This window comes from Olea europaea, chromosome 11, assembly GCF_002742605.1.
Source record: "Olea europaea var. sylvestris chromosome 11, O_europaea_v1, whole genome shotgun sequence".
Lineage (NCBI taxonomy): Eukaryota > Viridiplantae > Streptophyta > Magnoliopsida > Lamiales > Oleaceae > Olea > Olea europaea.
The window spans coordinates 4,762,822-4,783,908 of record NC_036247.1 but is presented as its reverse complement, the minus strand read 5'-3'; the positions used below and the strand labels follow the sequence as shown (position 1 = coordinate 4,783,908).

General features: G+C 35.1%; 2 protein-coding genes across 2 annotated transcripts; both read right to left on the bottom strand.

Annotated features, from left to right (window-relative positions):
* Window positions 1-4,191: 4,191 nt before the first annotated feature.
* Window positions 4,192-5,770, bottom strand: LOC111404852 (putative two-component response regulator ARR13). The gene is made up of 3 exons (XM_023033590.1): window positions 5,383-5,770; window positions 5,206-5,282; window positions 4,192-5,117 (listed from the first exon to the last, which is right to left on the bottom strand). The coding sequence occupies exons 1-3, from the start codon at window positions 5,486-5,488 to the stop codon at window positions 4,476-4,478; spliced, it is 825 nt and encodes a 274-aa protein (XP_022889358.1). The 5' UTR covers window positions 5,489-5,770; the 3' UTR covers window positions 4,192-4,475.
* A 10,120-nt stretch (window positions 5,771-15,890) lies between these two features.
* On the bottom strand, window positions 15,891-19,925 carry LOC111403074 (alkaline ceramidase-like). The gene is made up of 2 exons (XM_023031439.1): window positions 17,311-19,925; window positions 15,891-16,573 (listed from the first exon to the last, which is right to left on the bottom strand). The coding sequence occupies exons 1-2, from the start codon at window positions 17,562-17,564 to the stop codon at window positions 16,141-16,143; spliced, it is 687 nt and encodes a 228-aa protein (XP_022887207.1). The 5' UTR covers window positions 17,565-19,925; the 3' UTR covers window positions 15,891-16,140.
* Between the last annotated feature and the right edge of the window lie 1,162 nt (window positions 19,926-21,087).

Here is a 21,087-nt window from a genome sequence, read left to right as displayed (position 1 = left end):
AAGTCGGATGGATCAATTGATAAATACAAGGCTAGATTAGTAGCCAAAGGGTATAGACAAAAAGAAGGACTAGATTTCTTTGACACCTATTCATCCGTTACAAGAATTACGTCTATACATGTCTTGATTGCAATCGCAGCATTGTATAATCTTGAAATACATCAAATGGATGTCAAAACCGCGTTTCTAAATGGTGAATTAGAAGAAGAAATCTACATGGAACAACCTGAAGGGTTTGTTGCACCAGGAAATGAAAAGAAGGTGTGTAGACTTGTAAAATCATTGTATGGATTGAAACAATCACCGAAGCGTAGACTTGTAAAATCATTGTATGGATTGAAATAAGTACCGAAGCAATGGCATGAAAAGTTTGATAAAACTATGTTGTCAAATGGCTTTAAAATCAATGAATGTGACAAATGTGTCTACATTAAAAACGCACCTAATGAATATGTAATCATATGCCTATATGTTGACGATATGCTAATTATGGGAAATAACTCCAAAGTCATTTCCTCGACTAAGAAAATGTTAACAAAACATTTTGACATGAAGGATATGGGAGTGGCGGATGTAATATTAGGGATTAAAATCTCTAAGACATCCGATGGTTTGTCATTGTCTCAATCACATTATGTTGAGACTATACTTAAGAAATTTAAGGCGTATGACGATAAATCGGTTAAGTCACCAGTTGACTTAGGTATTTACTTAGCCAAGAATACTGGTGAGCCCGTATCTCAATTGGAATATTCGCGTGTCATTGGTAGTTTAATGTATATTACCAACTGCACAAGACCGGATATAGCATATATAGTCAACAAGTTGAGTAGATTCACTAGTAATCCAAGTATTGTACATTGAAAGGCATTAAACCGAGTTCTTAGATATTTAAGACACACGGTTGAATATGGATTACACTACTCAAACTTCCTGCGGTATTAGAAGGATATATTGATGCAAAATTGGATATCTGACACTAAGGATTCAAAATCCACGAGTGGTTATGTATTTACCATTGGAGGTGGAGCCGTGTCCTGGAAATCGTCTAAGCAAACATGTATTGCTCGATCCACGATGAAATCTGAGTTTATTGCGTTAGACAAAGCCGGTGAAGAAGCAGAATGGCTTCGTAATTTTCTTGAAGAAATTCCATGTTGGGAAAAGTCGGTTTCTGCGATTAATATACATAGCGATAATCAGTCGACAGTAGCAAGGGCACAAAACAGTATGTATAATGGTAAGTCTCGACATATCCGTCGGAAACATAATACCATTAAACAGTTAATATCGAATAGTATAATCTCTATTAACTATGTGAAGTCAAAAGAAAATTTGGCTGATCCTTTGACGAAAGGACTTGCAAGAGATCAAGTTTACCATCTTTCGAGAGGAATGGGCCTAAAACCTATTGAATAGAATTACTATGACGGAAACCCAACCTTGTAGATTGGAGATCCCAAGATCTTGGTTCAATGGGACAACTAAGTCATAAATGATTCGGAATAAAGCACTTATTCTCATTCCTAAAATTTAAAGTGCTATGTAAAATGCGTATAAGGATAAGTATACATATATACTTTTAATGATTCATAACCTTGAGATAGAAAGGTATGAGATCACCTATATAAGTGTGAAATGGGGCCGTTTCTACGAGAATTCGAGGCTTAATTCTCTTAGAGCACTTATAAAACCAAGAGTTGTCCAGGGCCAAAATGGACTCAACCATGAGAACCGAATAGGTTAGATGAGTCATGGTGTTGGTACAGTTGTTTGGTTTTACACGAACGGCTGGATGGTTCAAGACATCGCGTTCACCAACTAGCCTAGTAAATTCGATTGTATTCAACTAAAGAAGGTTCAAGGCCACAAGCTACCTATCTTGCTGCTATAACTTGTCGTGTGTACTCCATTTGTTAGAGTCTGCATTTCATTTGCATTGCATTTGCATTGTGTTGCGCATATCGAGGAATTTTCATTCATGTGGGGGATTGTTGGATATTGGTTAAATAAATCGAGAATTGAAAATCGATTAAAGTGACTTCGTATCGACTTCGGCCAAATACTCAAAAGCTCGACTCAATCCGTTTAGGCAAAATTGTTTGGTATATTTGGCATTTCGAAAACCAATATCGGATGAATGAGAAATTACGAAAAAGGACGAAAATCAGTGAATAGACACATTTTCATAAAGGTGCATTGTTTAGAAAGGGTGCATGGTTTGGCCTCAACCATTAGTGAATAGACACCTTTTCATAAAGGTGCATTGTTTGGAAAGGGTGCATGGTTTGGCCTCAACCATTTCGTCCACACCCTTTCATGGTCTATAAATAGGACCCTTTGGGTATCCTATTCCTCACAATTTGATATGCAAAACATCTCTCATCCTCTCTTCTATCCAAAATCAAAATCATTTCATTTATTTTGATTTTCCTTCATTTCATCCTTGGAGTACATAAGCCTAAATTTGGTTCGTTGTACTTGTGTTTTGGAGTGCTACAAACACAAGTGTAGCCGTTGTATCTTGGGAGTCGATTGCCGAAATCCGTAGGCACCGTTGCGGGGCAAATTCGACTTAAGGACAAAGAGTCCAACTCTTGCCTCGGCTTTGTCCCTACTTTCTTCTTCTTCTTGTTTGTGTTTTCTTTGCCGTTACTCTGTCCAATTTTCGGCACGGATTTACAAACCATCATTATACTTATTTTGGCGTCACTATTCACAAAATTCATCCAACAGTAATATTAATAAATAAATTATCTTTATCTTCTCTATTATTTTTGCAAACGTCTCCCTATATTCAGAAGGGTTCATGATAAAAAGTTATGGCATTTAATAGGGTATAATCTATATAATTAAATATGAAATTGTGCAATTTAATGGTTAAAATTAATTTGTGCCAAAATATACGACCATTGAAAAAGGCTTATTGAAATTTATTATTGAACCCTCCTAATTCTATCTTCTTTACTTCTAATTTATTTTTTTTCCAAACTATGTCAAAACAATTTTTAAATTATTCTAGAGTTTTGTGTTCGTTAAGTAATATTCGATATTTTTCATTCTAGAAGAGTACGATGTAATATTATTTGCCTGACACGAATTAATATTCTATTATACTAATTTCAAAATAAACGCTATATCTTGAAAGACACATCTGTTTGATCCTATTGCTATTAGCGTCAATGCAAGAGGTGAAATCTGTCTTAACGGGATTTGCATTCCCATATCTCGCTTCATTTCATCTCCTTTTAATTACTGCATTTTCCTGAATGTCAATATGTCGTCGTTTTATTATTTTGCATGTATGTATTGTGATTTTCGGTAAGTTAAATTACTGTCCGATAATTTGCATTATACGCCAATTTATCCAATAGAGTGTCTATCTGTCACACCTGGTAACTTCGCTTCTTACAACCTTAAAGTAATCTCCTACATAGTTTCCTTCTCGATGTATATGGCTATGTTGAAGTGAGGTTTGTGATCTGACTATAACAAAGGTCCGTTCCGCGGATAATCTAATTTGATGTTATTACGCCCAAATATACCACAAGATAAGTAAATGAATAAAGGTATAGATGTGCCCCCGGGACATAGTTCAGTGGTGCAAAGGATATGAGTGAGATTATTTCACGCTTTGCTGGCAGTCGCAGTGTGGGGGTTCGATTCATGAGACATGGAATTGGACTCCTTATAGGCGCAGTGTACAGACAGTTCTTGTTCTCTGGCCTGCTGGGACACATCTCGTGATTTACCTCCCTCACAAAACTCTAGGGGTAGAGCAGTGGGAGCCCTCAAAGTTAAGGTTCAACTTTTTTTTCTTTTTTTTTTTTATTTATTTTTTTTTTTTTGAATAAAGGTATAGATGTGTTTCAGATATCAGATTCTTAGTGCAAGAAACTAAAATTACTATAGCAAGACTTTTGGTAGGTGACAGTACATCTGAAGTACAAATTTTATTTGAAAATTCTGTACTAAAGTTAATCCTAATCCAATTATAAACTATACAACTTGAGATTATACTTGTTAAAACACAAAAAAATCGGAACAAAAAAATATATATATTTACAGAACTGATTCATCATCAACAAAAAATAAATCATCTAAGTCTTCTAGAGTACACTGAGGATATGAAGTTCCCAATCCATTCAGAAAAATATTGTTCATCTCCCTGTCAGTGAGAAAGTCGTTTGATTCTTGCAATATTTGTGGTAATGGGATAGAAGGGAAGCTGCTATTTTCTGACGTTGAAGCGTGTTGGACATCATCCTCGTTCGCTAGCAGTTTTGGCAAAGATGGTCTTAAAATTGGCGTAAAATGTCGTCGTTGTTCCATATTTCTTGAAGGATTTTCCAACAGAAAAGGCTGTTGGGAAATGCCCTCGATCAACGTTGAGGGATTATGATCTACAGATGTTTCTGGCTGAGAAGACTGTAAGGAAATGCAATCTGTCAATGTTGAAGGGCTCGAAAATGAACTCACGTTTGGTTGGATATAACTGGTGGATGTCCCAGCCAATTAAAATTTAACTCATCCTCTGTAGTTCTTAAATCGGAAACTCGTGTTTCTGTGCTGATTACATTGTGAGTAGAAATTTTATGTTGGCTACCTTCTATTGACTTTCCATCATTTGTAAATCTCAATCCGACGTACACATAAGTGGAATTAGAATTCATCGACAGATTGGTTTCGGCAGATGAATTATCTCTTTTGATCTCACAAAATGCTTCGTTGTCTTGTCCTCTAGGAGGGTATTTCTGTTGCAACTTTTCTAGGCCATTTTGATTTCTATATTGCGAAATTCCAAGATTCGTATAATTTCTTCTTTCTGGCATGGTATTTAGGAATTGAGTGACCCTCTGATTGTTTGCAGAAAGTAGTCGTGAATGCCTCGAGTTCAACGTGCTTGCAGATTCTTTTGCATTCAAAAAATAGGAAACTTGGTGAAAAGGTGGTGTGTAACACTGTACAGTACTGGAATTCCTTTTCAAGGAGTCGAATCTTGTCACCGAAAGGGATGGAAAAGAAAACGGTCCCTGGTAGTATAGGTTTCTCGCCTTCGTTTCATACATGGAATTAACACTTGCATCCTGGTCTCTTTTTTTCCTATCACGGTATTCCTGGAAAAAGGATCAAATTGCCTTCGTTCAATCAAGAATTTTAAGGATCATAACAAGTTGAAGATTCAAATCTTAAAATGGAACAAACCTGCAAATGGCTAGCAACATTTTCTCTGGTTAACCCGGGAACTTTCATTCTCTCAACTATTTTCTTTGGTACTGCTTCTGAGAAAGTACAAAGAAACGGTTAAAATGCCTGCGTTGTTATTTTAAAAAGAACAAGGAAAATGGGACAAAAAGAAAGAGAAGAAAAAAGGTATATTACTTTCCTGGCCTAGAAAGTCGATGGCTTCCAAGAATTTCTGATGCATTTCTCGTCCACACCATCCGCGGTTTCCTTTTATTATGGGAATCATCTTTAACATCTTCATTTTTTTCACTTGAACTTCTATCTTCTTCTCTCTTTCGTTGGTGTTGAACTTGTGTCGGTTCAATATTTGACGATGGATTATTCCCTGCTTCAGTTACATTATACGACATGGATCTCTCTTGAGAATTGCCTTCTAGTTTAGCTACCACCTTGTTAGCTTTTACTTTCTCAAATGCAGATTGCCAAAGACCATTTATATCCTTTCGACTCAAAGAATTCACGACGTATGCTGATACAATATAATCTTCACCATTTGATGTTATCTTCATCTTATCTGGTGACATTACTGCAAAGAAAAACTTGAAAACTGAAGATTTTGTCTGAAACATCATTATTTTCTAGTAATACGAAGGAACTAAAACGTTTTACTTACAAATGGTAGGAAGATTGAACTGGTTTTGAATACATTGGACAACTCTAACCTGTGAGCATTTGTTAAAACCAGTTCGAATCTATCCTCTCTCTCCCACATGATACTTATAGCCTTCGAAATTCGTCCAATATACAATTCTGAGAAAATAAAAGCAACTAGTGAATCAAGTTGTATGCATAACATGTCACAAATATTTATATTACCAGAATCACAAATATTTCCTATGCTTGTGCTGCTTCACACAATACCTTCATGAGGGCAGTGCTTAAGCATTTCAGTCGCGATATTACGGCATGTAAAATCATCATTCACAACAAGAATGCAGATTTCTTTGCATTTCCCATTTAAGATACCTTCCCTTATGTCCATCATTGATGCTTAGAAAATAATTTCAAATTTGGAATTAAGGTAGCGAAAACAATATATAATAGAGACATGAATGATTTACTTTTGACGTACCTCTAAGATTGTTCTTAATGGCACGCATGGAACTATCTTGGATTGAAAGCTTTGTTGCATAGCGATTAGAAAAGATTTTGTAATAAAAGCAAATGAATGGTATAATTAATTTCAAGATTCTTGTGTGTGTGTATTTATTTTTATTAGCCCTGTTTGATATTCCCTTATTTTTCATGGAAATGGAAATTAAATTCCATTTCCCACCAGGGGCGAATCCAGCGTCGAAGTTCAGCTAGGACGGAGCTTGACTATTGATCTTTCACCGTCAATAATCAACGATTGTAATAGCCCGATCGTTAATTAAAATTTGATTAAATAATATTAAAAATTATTCAATTTATATGTAAATGTACTAAAAAGAATACTAAGTGCATACAGGTTGAATTGAGCCCAACATCTTCTTAATTAATTTTTTCACTTATCTTACTTTCCTAAATATAATTCTCAAATCAATAATCATAACTCATAAAATATAAATTATTTATCATAATTCACAAATCACAATTCTCAGAAATAACTCATAAAACATCAACAACAACAATAATAATAATAATAATAATAATAATAATAATTAAAAAAAATTGCCTGTAGGCTAATAACACTCATAAAAAACAAATTTATCATAATTCAAATGCGATTATTGATTAATAAGACTAATAACACAAATTACAGTCAACACTCAACATTCAACAACTCAAGTGAAATTTGAAACTAATTGAAGCTTGATAACACAAATTAAATCTATTATTGTTCTAATTTCATGTATTAATTAGTAATTTTAAGCTTCAAAGGTAGAATTCATTTCGAATTAGAGTTCAATTCAATATAAGAATTCAGTAAGCAAAATTCAAAACCAATAACATAGTTCCAACTTCCATGTCGTCGATCCTTTACAGCCCCTCTCTCTTTCACTTTTTTATTTCCCTTTCCTTATATTGTTATACACGTCAAACTCTTATTACTATTACTTAACTGCAGATAATTAATTCCATTTTAGGGAAATATTTGGTTTCCTTAAGAAAACAAAAAGAAAAACAATAGAGAAAGAGAATAAGAGAAATGCACGCTCACCTGTAGGCTGCTCGAAGAAAGACGTCGTCGACGGTGACTCCTTATCCTCTTCCTCAGCGCCTCGCCCATGGGGTCGCGTCAGCAGCAGCAAGAGCTAACAGCAAAGTAGTGACCATCATTCGTAGCTCGAACTTTGCACAAATCGCAGGCGCAGCTGTTGCTTTTGCTTCGAATGGAAATTATGGAATTGGGGAAGGGTTTGCTGTCGGTTTCAGGCTTTCAAACACTTCAGCCTCAGGTTTCCCTTTTACGAATTTGAAATTGGATTGGAGTATTGGATTTGGACTTGATTTGGGAAAAAAACCATGGACCATGATTAATTGATTTGGGCCTAATGATTTTAAACAAAAAGAGGCCATGTCAATTGTCAGCAGCCCAAACAAAAAAAAATTGAAAAACCGGTCATCTTTTTACTTTCCCTCTTCCTCCATCTCTGCAAACCGTAAGCCTGCAAACCTCCAGCGCCCGGGCTGTGCTGAACATTTTGCCGAATCCAGTACGAGCGGCCGCGGGTGCTCGCCAGGTGTTGGATTCGTGCCTGTTTCCCACTATGGTAGAATTTTTCCATGAAAATAGTTTTCTCCCAACCCCTGCCACATAAGCTTTTTCTTGCTGTTTGATGTTTTTCCAGGTTTTTCCTTTTTTTTTTTTGGGGTAACAATTGAAACAAATTCTATGAACAATTATAAAAGAAAATATCCCATAAATTGACCATTTTTAATGTAAAACAAAGTCAAACGAACACCAAAAGAAAAATAATTTTTTTTTTTTTTTTTTTTTTGGTGGCAATGGAAACAAGTTCTAGGAACAATTGTAGAAGATGATATCCCTAAAATTGACAATTTTTATGAAAAACAAAGCCAAACAAATACTAAAAGACACTTTTATTTCAAAATTTTTCAGGTGGAAAATTATATCAATCAAATATTATTAATTGACAATTCTCAGTAAAACAATTTCTAGACAAATCAATTCCCTGAAATCCACTTTCTTTCCACTCAAATTTCATCTTTGCAATCAAACGAACCCTTAATATATTTCATTTATGTGACGGTGAATTTATGTATATTAGTATAAATCAATAAATTGTACAATAGTAAGTCAGGCGAAAAGATGTTTAAACTAGACTGACTAGTAATACTCAATTTTGAGGTGGCGGATTGTCAATGCCAACTAGGGGTGAACACAGTTCAGTTTGAACGGTTTGAAACAAATTTTCAAATCAAATCATTTAAGACAGTTTGAAATTTTTTCAAACCAAACCAAATCATTTCAATTTCTGAACCAAACCAATTCAAATCTTTTTTTTAGTTTGGTTCGGTTTAAAACCACGGTTTAACAATGAAAAAAAAATTAAATCATAAATATTAGTCTAAAATTTCACATTAAAACGTAAATTGTATTATTAAAAAAATTACTAATCAAAATTATATAAGTATAATCATTATAACGCAGCAACATGATAATTTGACTTGAATTTAGGCAAAATTTGAGAAAATTATTAGTGGAAAAAAATGAAATTTGCAAATTTGAATTAAAATATAGATTTAATTGTCTGCTCAATTGTGATGAAGAATCGATGATTATGATTTAGCAGCAATTAGTCAACACTTCACCCAATTTAAGGATTTTATATTCATAGTTGTGATGACTGATGGATATTTGGATATGATTTAATTAATTAATTAAGATGTATAATTGTCGAATTGAGTTTAATTGAATTATGTCTAATATAGATTTATCTTTGCAACTAAAATGTGTTAAGTTTTAATTGGGTTACATAAAATTTAGACTAATTTATTTTTAGATTTTTTTGGTAAATGGTTTGACGGTTTAAAACGGTTTGCAAAGATTGAAACCTAAACTAAATCACTTCGAAGTGGTTTGATTCGGTTCAAAACTTAAAAGTTGACGGATCAACGTGGAACCAAACCAACGATTTTAGAAAAATGATTTCGGTTCGATTTTGCGGTTTGACAATTTCATTGTTCAGCCCTAATGCCAACAATCTATTGTAGTCGAGCATAAAATGACTAGTTTACCCCCATCCAACCATTTCTTTCTCCTTCATTCCATTATTTGATTACTAATGAAGTTGTTTATTTGTGAGTTGTGACAATCATGAATCACAAATATAATAATTATTTAAACATTTTATTGATTTACTAAAGCCTTAGATCATAAAAATACCCAAAAATCTCGAATTTCATGTGTACTCAATATGTTTTCATCATAGTAAGGTAGTTGACATTTAAGCGTGAGGTTTACAGATGACACAAATGTTGTATTAGATCCAATATTTAAGAAGTGTTAACTCAAATGGTTCTTCAAAAAAATATTATAAAAACGAAGGGTTTATACACATTATTGTATTTCTTATATTTATTACCTGGTGACAACTGACGATAAAGAAATCAGAACTAAGGGTCCATTTGACTGTAAGAATGGAATTTGAGTTGGAAAAAATGAATTTTAGGGAATTGAATTGCTTAGAACTTGTTTTACTGTAAATTGTCAATTAAATGTGTTTGATTAATAAATTTTTCACTTGAAAGATATTGAAATTTTGGATTTTTTTGTATTCGTTTGACTTTGTTTTTCATGAAAATTGTCAATTAAATGGATATATTTTTTTACAATTGTGAATAAAATTTGTTTGCATTGCCAAAAAAAAAAAAAAAAACTGGAAATCATTTTCTCACCAAAACAACAATTCAATGAAAAAGGGCGCGTGGAGAGGGGATAGGGAAAATGAATTCCATGAAAAATCTTTGCCATCAAACAAGCACAAAATTGGAATCAAACATGCCTATGTGATTCCACAAATTTTTCATTCATGTACTATTGATTCTATTAAAACTTGATTATAACTGAAATATTTATTTTGTTTACTCATCTACTTGAGACTACGTACGTCAAATTTCCCTCTTTCCATCTTGTTAAATCATCCTTCACCAACTCTGGGCCAAAAGAAAGTAGCTAGCGAAAAAAGCGATTGCTATAACTAAGGAAACTTTTCATGGTCTCAAGCTAATAACAAATTATTGTTCAGAAATAAGCAAGAATATATCAAGAAAATCACTATAACGTTTCAGACAAGGAGTCATTCCTCTAAATCTATCTAAAGATTCAAGAAACCAGAAGGAAGATAAAAATCTAGATATAATCGCATTTATTTTCACCCATGGCATTGCAGAGAAGGACAGCGCTCTCTGCAAAACTGCGACAGACAAGGACCTTTGCAATACGATGATCAGTGGAGGACGTGCTTCGAAACAGCGATTGATATGCTTAAGGATATGCTCTTGCAGCTGGTGACAATGGCACACTGCACACCAAATTAAAGTGCCTCTTTCCCAGAAGCCGCCATGGCCAAGGAACTTTCTAATAAAATATGGCGATAATGGCACAAAATGAGTCCATCGGAATGGTAAAACGATAGTACTCAAATGCACTTGCTTGTAAGTTGCCTGCAGTTTAGATAATTTGGGTTAATTTGTTGGTACATGTTGATTATTGAAGACTTTTGGTTTTCTCCACATGATGAAATATGAAGAGTGTTGGAGAGGAAGATGAAGAGATGGATGCATTCACCATCATTATTAGTCATTATTAATGGATGCATTCATCATCATTATTAGTCATTATTATTCTTCTTAATTGTGTGACTCTTAGTAGTCTTATGCTATCCTATAAATAGGTTTGTCATGTACTCAAATCAAATAAGTCATATATATAAAAAAAAAAAAGTTTCTCTCAAAATATACTTTGTTCTGTTCCAGAACAAACATTTGGTATCAGAGCACTCCTGATCTTAAAGGCCTGTGAGAAAGAGGAAAAATGGCAAATTCTACTATAGCTTCAATGCCTATCCCCATGATGTTTGGAGGCGAAAACTATGAGTATTGGTCTGTCAGAATGAGGGCTTTCTTGATGGCACATGATCTATGGGAGATTGTTGAAGAAGGTTATACTCCACAGGAGTTGGATGCAGACCCTACTGTGAATCAAATGAGGCAAGAGAAGGATCGTAGAATAAAAAATATGAAGGCTCTTACCTTCTTGCACTCTTCTGTCACTGAGACAATTTTTCCCAAGATTGTGACCGTTACAACAGCAAAAGAGGCTTGGGATAAATTACTAGAAGAGTACAAAGGGTCTGAGCAAGTGAGAGCAGTAAGATTGCAAACTTTGAGCAGAGAGTTTGAAAATCTAAGGATGAAGGATGCTGAATCCGTAAAGGACTACTCTTCTAGAGTGGCTAATGTAGTGAATCAGCTTAAATTGAATGGAGAGGACGTACCAGACAAAAGAGTGGTGCAAAAAATGTTGATTACCTTACCCGAAAAGTTTGATGTTGTTACCACGGCTATAGAGCATACAAAGGATCTGTCAAGTCTTTCTTTAACTGAACTTACAGGTGCTTTGTTAGCCTATGAGCAAAGGTTAACGTCAAGATCTGAGGTAACTATTGAAGGAGCTCTTGCGGCAAAGTTTAAACCGCAAAGTTCAAGTGAAGGTGGAGGAAAACAATACCAAGAAGGGAAGAAGAAAGGCAAAGGAGACTCATTTTCTCCTTGTATTCATTGTGGAAAAACCAACCATCTTGAGAAGAAGTGTTGGAAGACAAAGCAATGCAAATTTTACAAGCAAGTGGGCCATATTGAAAAGTTTTGTAGAGCCAAAAAGCAGAATCTAAAGCAGCCACAATATCAACAAAGAAATCAAAATCAGCAAGCAGCATTTGCACATGAAAGGAATGGTGAAAACCATTTGTTTGTAGCTGTTCATGGAGCTGAATTGAGTAGCAAGGAAACATGGTTTGTAGACAGTGGTTGCACCAATCATATGACCAATTTGGAGCAGATTTTTCGCAATTTAGACACAAATGTGAAGGCCACGGTGAAAATTGGAAGCGGAGGAGTCCTACCAGCCAAAGGTAAGGGTACCATTGCTATCCAAACAAAAAAAGGTACAAGGTATATTGATGAAGTACTTTTAGTGCCTGGCTTGGATTCAAATTTACTAAGTGTGGGTCAAATGCTTGAAAAGAAATATGCTGTGCATTTTCGAGATATGAAATGCAAAATCTATGATCCTCATGATGTTGAAACTGCTAGTTTGCCTATGCATAATAGAAGTTTTAGCATTCAATGGCATAGCTTACTTGCAACTATGTCTAGAGTTGATGTGGATGAATCTGATTTGTGGCATAGAAGATATGGTCATTATAATTACAAGTCTTTGTCATATGTGCATTCTCATGGCATGGTGAGAGATTTGCCTAAAATTCATGAATCTGGAGGAGTATGTGAGAGCTGTAGTTTGGGGAAAATGTATAGAGAGTCATTTTCTAATGATGGTGCATGGAGGGCATCTGGAAAATTGCAGCTTGTGCATACTGATATTTGTGGTCCCATGAAAACTCCATCCTTGAGTCATAATTTGTATTTTGTGCTATTCATTGATGACTTTACAAGAATGTATTGGGTGTACTTCATGAGAAACAAGTCAGATGTGTTCAATGTGTTCAAAAAATTCAAGAATATGGTAGAGACACAATCTGGATGTAAAATTCAGACCTTGAGATCAGATAATGGCAAGGAGTATACATCTACCAACTTCAATCAATTCTGTGAGGATTATGGAGTTCATCGGCAACTTACCATTCCCTACACTCCGCAACAAAATGGAGTGGCAGAAAGGAAAAATAGATCTGTCATGGAGATGGCCAGATGTATGCTAGCTGAGAAGGGACTTCCAAATTCGTTTTGGGCAGAAGCAGTTTATACTTCCGTTTATTTGCAAAATAGGTTGTCTACAAAAGCTGTGAAAAATATGACACCTATTGAGGCATGGTGTGGAATGAAACCTACAGCCAAGCATCTGAAAGTTTTTGGGTCTTTGTGCTATGTTCATGTCCCAGATCAGAAAAGAAACAAGTTGGAGCAAAAGGCTGTGAAAGGGATCTTTACTGGATATAGTTCACAGACAAAGGGCTATAAAATCTATCTTCCAGAAACTGGAAAAGTTGTGATATCCCGTGATGTAAAATTTGATGAAAGTTCGAAGTGGAATTTTAATTAAACCAATACACAGCAACAGGTAGCAGTTTTTCCTCCTATCCCAGTGGAAACTTCAACTCCAACACTAGTAGTTCAGTTTTCCGAGATAGAATCTATCGCACCTACTGCAGAAAATTCTGAATCTTCAAGATCTAGTCCGGCTCCTAGAGGAACCAGATCTTTGAATGAGATTTATCAGAGGTGTAATATGGCAGTGGTTGAACCCAGCAGTTATGAAGAGGCACAACAACATTCTGAATGGGTTGATGCAATGGAAACTGAAATGGAGATGATTCATAAAAATCAGATTTGGGAATTGGTACCTCGTCCTGATGAAAGAAAAGTGATTGGAGTGAAGTGGATTTACAAGGCAAAAATGAATCCAAATGGCACAGTGAACAAATACAAAGCAAGGTTAGTTGCTAGAGGATTTGCACAAGAAAGTGGTGTTGATTATTTTGAGACCTTTGCATCGGTTGCAAGGTTTGACACCATCAGATTATTGTTTGCACTAGCAGCACAAAAGAAGTGGAAGATACATCAGTTGGATATAAAATCCACATTTCTCAATGGTGAACTGGAGGAGGATTTTTTTGTTGAACAACCTGAAGGTTTCCAGTCTAGAATCTATCCTGATCGTGTATGCAAGCTGAAAAAGGCCTTGTATGGTTTGAAACAGGCGCCAAGAGTTTGGTACAGCAAAATAGATGGTTATCTATGCGCTAAAGGATTCAGGAGGAGTGAAAATGAACATACTCTTTATGTGAAGAGTGATGAAAATTCTGATATCTTGATTCTATCCATGTATGTGGATGATTTACTCATCACAAGAAACAGTAAAAAGCAAATTGATTTGTTTGCTGATAAATTGAAGGAAGAATTTGAGATGACAAATCTTGGAGAGATGAAGTATTTTTTGGGCATTGAGGTTGAGCAAACAGAAAATGGTATTTTCATTTCACAAAAGAAATATGCAAGTGATATCTTGAAGAGGTTCAAGATGCAGCAGTGTAAACCAGTTGATACACCAGTTGCGTTGAACACAAAATTATCCAAAGAAGATGGAGACCAGCCAATCAATGAGAAGGAATATAGGAGTCTTGTTGGAAGTTTACTGTACTTGACAGTAACAAGACCAGATTTGATGTTTGCGGCAAGCTTACTTTCTAGATTCATGAGTAAGCCATCACAAACACATTTTGGAGTTGCCAAAAGGGTCCCTAGGTATATCAAAGGAACAATAAATCATGGCATCTATTTTGCTAGAGAAGTTGGCTCAAATTTGATTGGATATTCAGATAGTGATTGGGCAGGTTCCATGGATGATATGAAGAGCACGAGTGGTTATCTATTTACACTTGGTTCGGGAGCATTCTGTTGGAATTCAAAGAAGCAAGAAGTAGTGGCACAATCCACAGCAGAAGCTGAATATATTGCAGCATCATCACCTGTAAATCATGTCGTTTGGTTGAGGAAAATTCTTAATGATCTTGCGAAAAGTCAAGATAATCCTACAACTATCATGGTGGATAATCAATCAGCCATTGCTGTTGCAAAGAATGCAGTTGATCATGGAAGAACCAAGCATATTAAAGTGAAGTTCCATGCTATCAGACAAGCTGAGAAAGAAGGAGAAGTTCATCTACAATATTGTCCAGGTGAATCTCAAATTGCAGATATGTTCACTAAAGCATTGCCCAAATTCAGGTTTGAAGACTTAAGATTGAAAATTGGAGTTTTACCCAAAAGTTTCAAGGAGGAGAATGTTGATTATTGAAGACTTTTGGTTTTCTCCACATGATGAAATATGAAGAGTGTTGGAGAGGAAGATGAAGAGATTGATGCATTCACCATCATTATTAGTCATTATTAATGGATGCATTCATCATCATCATTATTAGTCATTATTATTATTCTTAATTGTGTGACTCTTAGTAGTCTTATGCTATCCTATAAATAGGTTTGTCATGTACTCAAATCAAATAAGTCATATATATATATAAAAAAAGCTTCTCTCAAAATATACTTTGTTCTGTTCCAGAACAAACAGTACATGTGTATCCATGTAACTCTGTTTTGCACTGTGCAAGAGATGAGATTACTGTATTTTTCAATAATGAAATGAAACTATTTACATAAAGCTAACAAAATCATCAATGAAACACACCTAATAATCTTCAGCCAACTTATTGGAAGTAATCAAAGTAGACTATTCTAACAAATACATTAGTTCAACTAATTCAGTAGAAACAACATTTGAGAACTATCTCACGGAATGCACAAAGGCTAATATGAAGAAAAATCTAGTTCAATGACATTAGATGAGTGGTAACAAATTTATCTAAAACCTCTCATCATTCATAATTCAAAAACAATAAGAATGCACGTTTAATTTCAAAAGAAAATAAAAGATGAAAATATCAATTAATCATTTAATCTTTTGTGCAAGTACATCAATATCGAACATCAGGTTAGTTTTACGGTCAAAATTTAACCACTATCCTAACCGCCATAATGATTCCCAGCTACCATTTACATTGTACTCTTCAAATGGAGAAAAGAAAAGGAGAGAGTTGTACCAGCAACCCACTGGTTTCGTAAGTTCTACTGGGCTTTCGGTTTTTGAATCTTCACGTAGGGGAAAAATCCAAAAATGTGCTTGACTTTTGGATCCCACCCATTCCGTTAAGCACGACAGTACATCAAGAACGTATTTGCATAGTAAGAGTTCAAACCCATGAAAACATGCCACATTGCATGACCCTGTGGATTGAAGAACCAGCGTGAGATATCCTTGCAGAAAAGACGGTCAACTAGCCAGCAGAGGCTTCCAGCAGAAAAAGTGACGGCATACAACTTTGCAAGCCGCTTAGCGGATTTGTTGTCTGTGTAAATGTAATACTCGTACGTCCGAGGAATGCAAAGAAGACAAAGCAGCGGATAATGCACCTTAAAACCAATATCAAAGCGGAGCAGTGAATGTGCAACAGCGAAAACTTCCCCATAGAGGAACAAAAATGTGGGCATTGTACTCCGATAATGCCAATCTGGTGAGTATAGGATGTAAATATATAAAAGCATTTCCCACACCATAGGTGTTTCATCACTTTGCTGTTGCCTAAAAGTAAAATAATGGATAGTAGTGTTCAATGAATTATAGCAAGAAACATCGTCTGATTAGTATAAGCAGATATATTAAATTGAAGCTATTTTAAGACAACAGTTTCACGTAACATGATATTTTCCATACCTCATCCTTAATAACTCGAAATGAGCAGGTACAGCATTTGTTATTTTGTGATAAAGCAATACCTTATCTTCTATTAATCAGACTTGCTCAAACCATACAGCACCAATTTAATCACACCACATTACAATGTATTCGAATACCAATAACATGCTATACAAGTCATCATTGTACTATTAAGATCATATTCACGTCATCATGGTAAGCAGAGTGCTAGAAACCACAATAACCAACATATTGCAAGGGATCCAAATACTGAAAGCAGCGCAATCCATGAGCACAAACATAAACAGAAAACAATACTTGGGAAAAAACACCAAACATCACTTCTCTCAAAAAACCCAACAAAGACTCAGAAGCAGGCATCCAGTCTCCATAGAGTCCAGATAAGCATCCTAAGAACTCTCCCCTCCCTCATGAATAAGGTGATGAAGCGAGTGCCTAACCTTCCTATACATGCTTGCATTCTTTTCAAACTTCTATTGAAATGGGATACGAGCACTAATTTGGCAAAACATGAAGCAAAATTCTTTATGTAAATAATCCAAAAAAATTCACCACCTCCAACTCAATATGTAGATAGATAAGAACATTAACAGAAAACTTACAGACGCTGCAACGTGGCATGATATAAAATGCTGCCGATGGAGAGTATCATATTTGATATGTGAAGGATGCTAAACCTTTTCTCAAAATGCTGTCTCAGGGAATTCACAAGACCAATGAGTGCTAATATAATGCCCGGTACATTAGACATGGGGTTGAAAAATTCGGCAATATAGGAAGAATATACATAATTTGGCTCACACCACTTGTGCGTATATGTGACAGGCCCCCAAAAGCTTGATATTCCATCTGCCATTCTTCAGTACACTCAAAATAAATTGGTTAATGGAAGAACTTGACTAGATATTGCTGATTGCAAAAATCCTACAAAATGAGGTACAAGAAAACAAATAATGTGTAACTTATGTACAGTTAGTCATAAATAGAATTGATGTATGTCTCATAGTAACCAGTTTCACAATTGTCAGAAAGGACCCACCATTTGTCAATCCTAACAAGAAAGAGTAAAGCAGTACCATGAAATAACTTAAAGAAACAGGTGGAGGCAGCCACAGCAGGGCTTGAGGGAGGATGGAGGGCATAGATGCATTAAAGCTAATATCAAGAACTTAGACCTTTCACTACTATGTTTCAAATCTAGATGATATGTGGATATTTTTGTCAACAAACTTGAATCTCAACATCTACTGTAGAACTACTTAAACAGTCGGCCCTTCTAAGACCAAAGAAGAACACGCCTGAAAATTGAATTTTCCTTGAAGTTAATACATATAGTTAGAAATGAGGCCTGCTATGAGACATCAAGGTTTGCGAAATTCGCTGAAATAGGTGGTAGTAGTATGGTAATTTGCTAACATGGACAACTTGGATCACTAGATATCTGTCAGTGATATTTGGAAATCATCTCAATACCATAAGTTGAGTGAAACAAATAGTGCGATGCTAGCATGATCCACTTTGCTACCTTAGTATACATGTATAATCACTCTTTAAATTATAATTTTCATTCTCTTTTTTCTACTTTTCACGTTGTGCTCAAAATTGGTAGTGTTCTGTTGGTTGCATCATTTTGATATTCAACTGCTTCTTTCCTCGTTTTTAGGGTTGTTTAAAAGAATTTCTTCCAAATATTGCAGTTAGTATTTGATAAATGTCCACTGGGGTGGGGAAGAAGGCTTTTGTAGATGGAAAAAAAAAATCCCTACCATTATTAATAATATGTTAAAAATGAAACATTAGTGCAATTGAATACAAGATATGCTTCTACTAACATTCTCTGCTTGTTCCTTGATGGCGATAGAAGGCCCCCTTAAGATCTCATATACGTTCCCTATATAAAAAAGAATCATTTTATTCGGATCTTTGAGTTTATTGGTAAGCAAAACAAAATTACTGTGTTCATCTATGTCAAAGATTTGAAATTCTTTCTTTCCTCTTCCACATCTAATCAGATTTAATTACAAATTTCAAAAATAATTTCAACAATAAAGCATTTTGGCAAATATAAGCCTTTAGCCCACAAAGTTAAATAAGCCACATATATGTGATTTCCTTAATTATATCTTAATTTGAGTAGGACCCACTTCCCATACATTTTTAACCACACTTTTTGCGTGGGCTCCATGGCTGCTTATTAAGTTCAGTCTTCATGCAAATATACTAAAGATCACATATATACAAGAGATCTGCACTTTGTTTAAATTGCAAACTAATTATATTTCAAATTTTCTTAATTGTAACTCATAACTTGAAAATAGAAATTACCAATTGCACAAGAAGTGGAGGAATTATTTCTCGCAAGTCCCAACATCACAATATAGACAGATTTGGACATTTTGAATAACAGTCAAGACGATCTCATGAAAATTGAACATTTACCAAAAAAGAAGTTTTAGATCTAATTCCCTATCGACAACATATCTAAATAATTTTCCTTTCCGTAGGGACCAAGAGATTAAATCTAACCGTAAGAAGAATACTTGGTATAAATAACTCAATTTTGCCAATATCTCTTCCTTAGTTGGGGGAAGAATCCGTATGAATCGAATTTTTTTTATGAACGTATCATATTGACCAGTTCGAGACAACTGTTTACCAAAATCACAGGTCTCCACAAAGTTGTAAGTTTACTAGTTATTCCAGATACTCTCCAAATATTAAAAAACTAGGAGGTTACTTGTATTCCTCGGAAACCCCCGCCCTGCTACTGCTCTTCAACTTTGGTCAGATGTGGTCTCAAAAGCTTATGGTGTAAAACGACAGCAGAAGTAAATCAAGTCATTCAATTCCAGACAGAGGGAGTAAATTTAACCATTAAAAAGAAGATATAATATTTCCAACGTCTATACTTCCATACTAAAGAACTGCAGGCTTATCCAAAGAAATCAAATAAGTATGTTCAAACTTCCTTTTTCTCCGGAGTTACATAATGGAATCATCACTTCATATTAATAGATTTATAAACTAAATTCTCTAGTAGAGGTGAAAAACATGTAACAGCCAATAAGATCTATGTTTCTATGCTTAAATCAGAAAATAAATGTTTCTCCATTAGTAAATCCCTCCATCCCATTGTTATGGAACTTAATCTCACTTTTGTCTTTTTTAAAGGACAAGTTATTGCATCCGAACAAAGTGAAAACCATACAATCAACAAAAAATATTGATATGTTTCTGAAAAAGATATAATTCGACCCAACCAACACCTAGAGGGGGGTGAATAGGTGTTTATGCGGAATTTAAATCAATTAATTAATTCATGCAACAAGTCACATAAATTAAGCATTGCCTAGATTCATTCACATACTTTTATCTACTTAAGTTGAATTTTCGATTGAAAAGTAAATAACGAAAAACAGTAAAAACAATAAAAACACCACAAAATGTTGACGGAGAAAATCCAACTGGGTAAAAACTCAGGGCACAAGCCAATAGAGATTCACTATCGAAGATATTCACTTACAGTACGCCAGACACAATTGAAACTACCAATTCTCTGACTTCCTTACTGTATCAACCAAAGCTCTCCTGGATTCTGCAGATCTGCGCCAAAATCCCAGCCTTGAATATCGTCAACCTCTCGTGAATCACCAAGCATTCCTGCTCTTCAAGTAATTTCCTTCCAGGATCTTCAAACTGATGATCTTCTGGAAGTTAGTAAGGAATAATGAAACGGTGTTTTGATTTTTGTAAAGATTGATGTTTTTACTCAAAGAAACAAAAGATGAAAAGAATGAATTTGTTTGTTCTTGATCCTTTGGAATTTGAGAGGAATTGATGTTTTGTGTGTGCCAAAGGTTCTCAATGAAAAGCCGGACATTTTGTTTATATACTAGGTCGAATTTGGAAATATGGAGTGTTAAAAATTCGCGAGAAATTAAAATTAACAATGGCCAGATAACACGGTCGCTCGAGCGAGGTGCTGGGGTAACTCGAGCGACGCACCTTCGCTCGAGCGACTGCCCAGCGAAACTCCAGCGATGTTGGTTCTGCAATTTAGGCTTGAGCGAGGTCAGGGCGAAACTCTAGCAACATCAACGCGCCGTTTGCAACTTCAAAGCATCCACCTTTACCCTAGACCCATGCAATAAAATTTATTAAATTGCAACTCTAGTCCCTGAACTATTAGACCTTTACAATTTAGTCCCTAACGTTACAAACATGACAAATAAGTCCTTTGGTCACAGATTGCCAATTACACATTTTCCTAACAAACTCCCCCTTTGGCATTCTGTGACAAAAATACACATGATAGTCAAGGACGAAATAAACACGACTCCAAATAACCTATCTATTCTACCAAGTTAGCAATCTCTTGT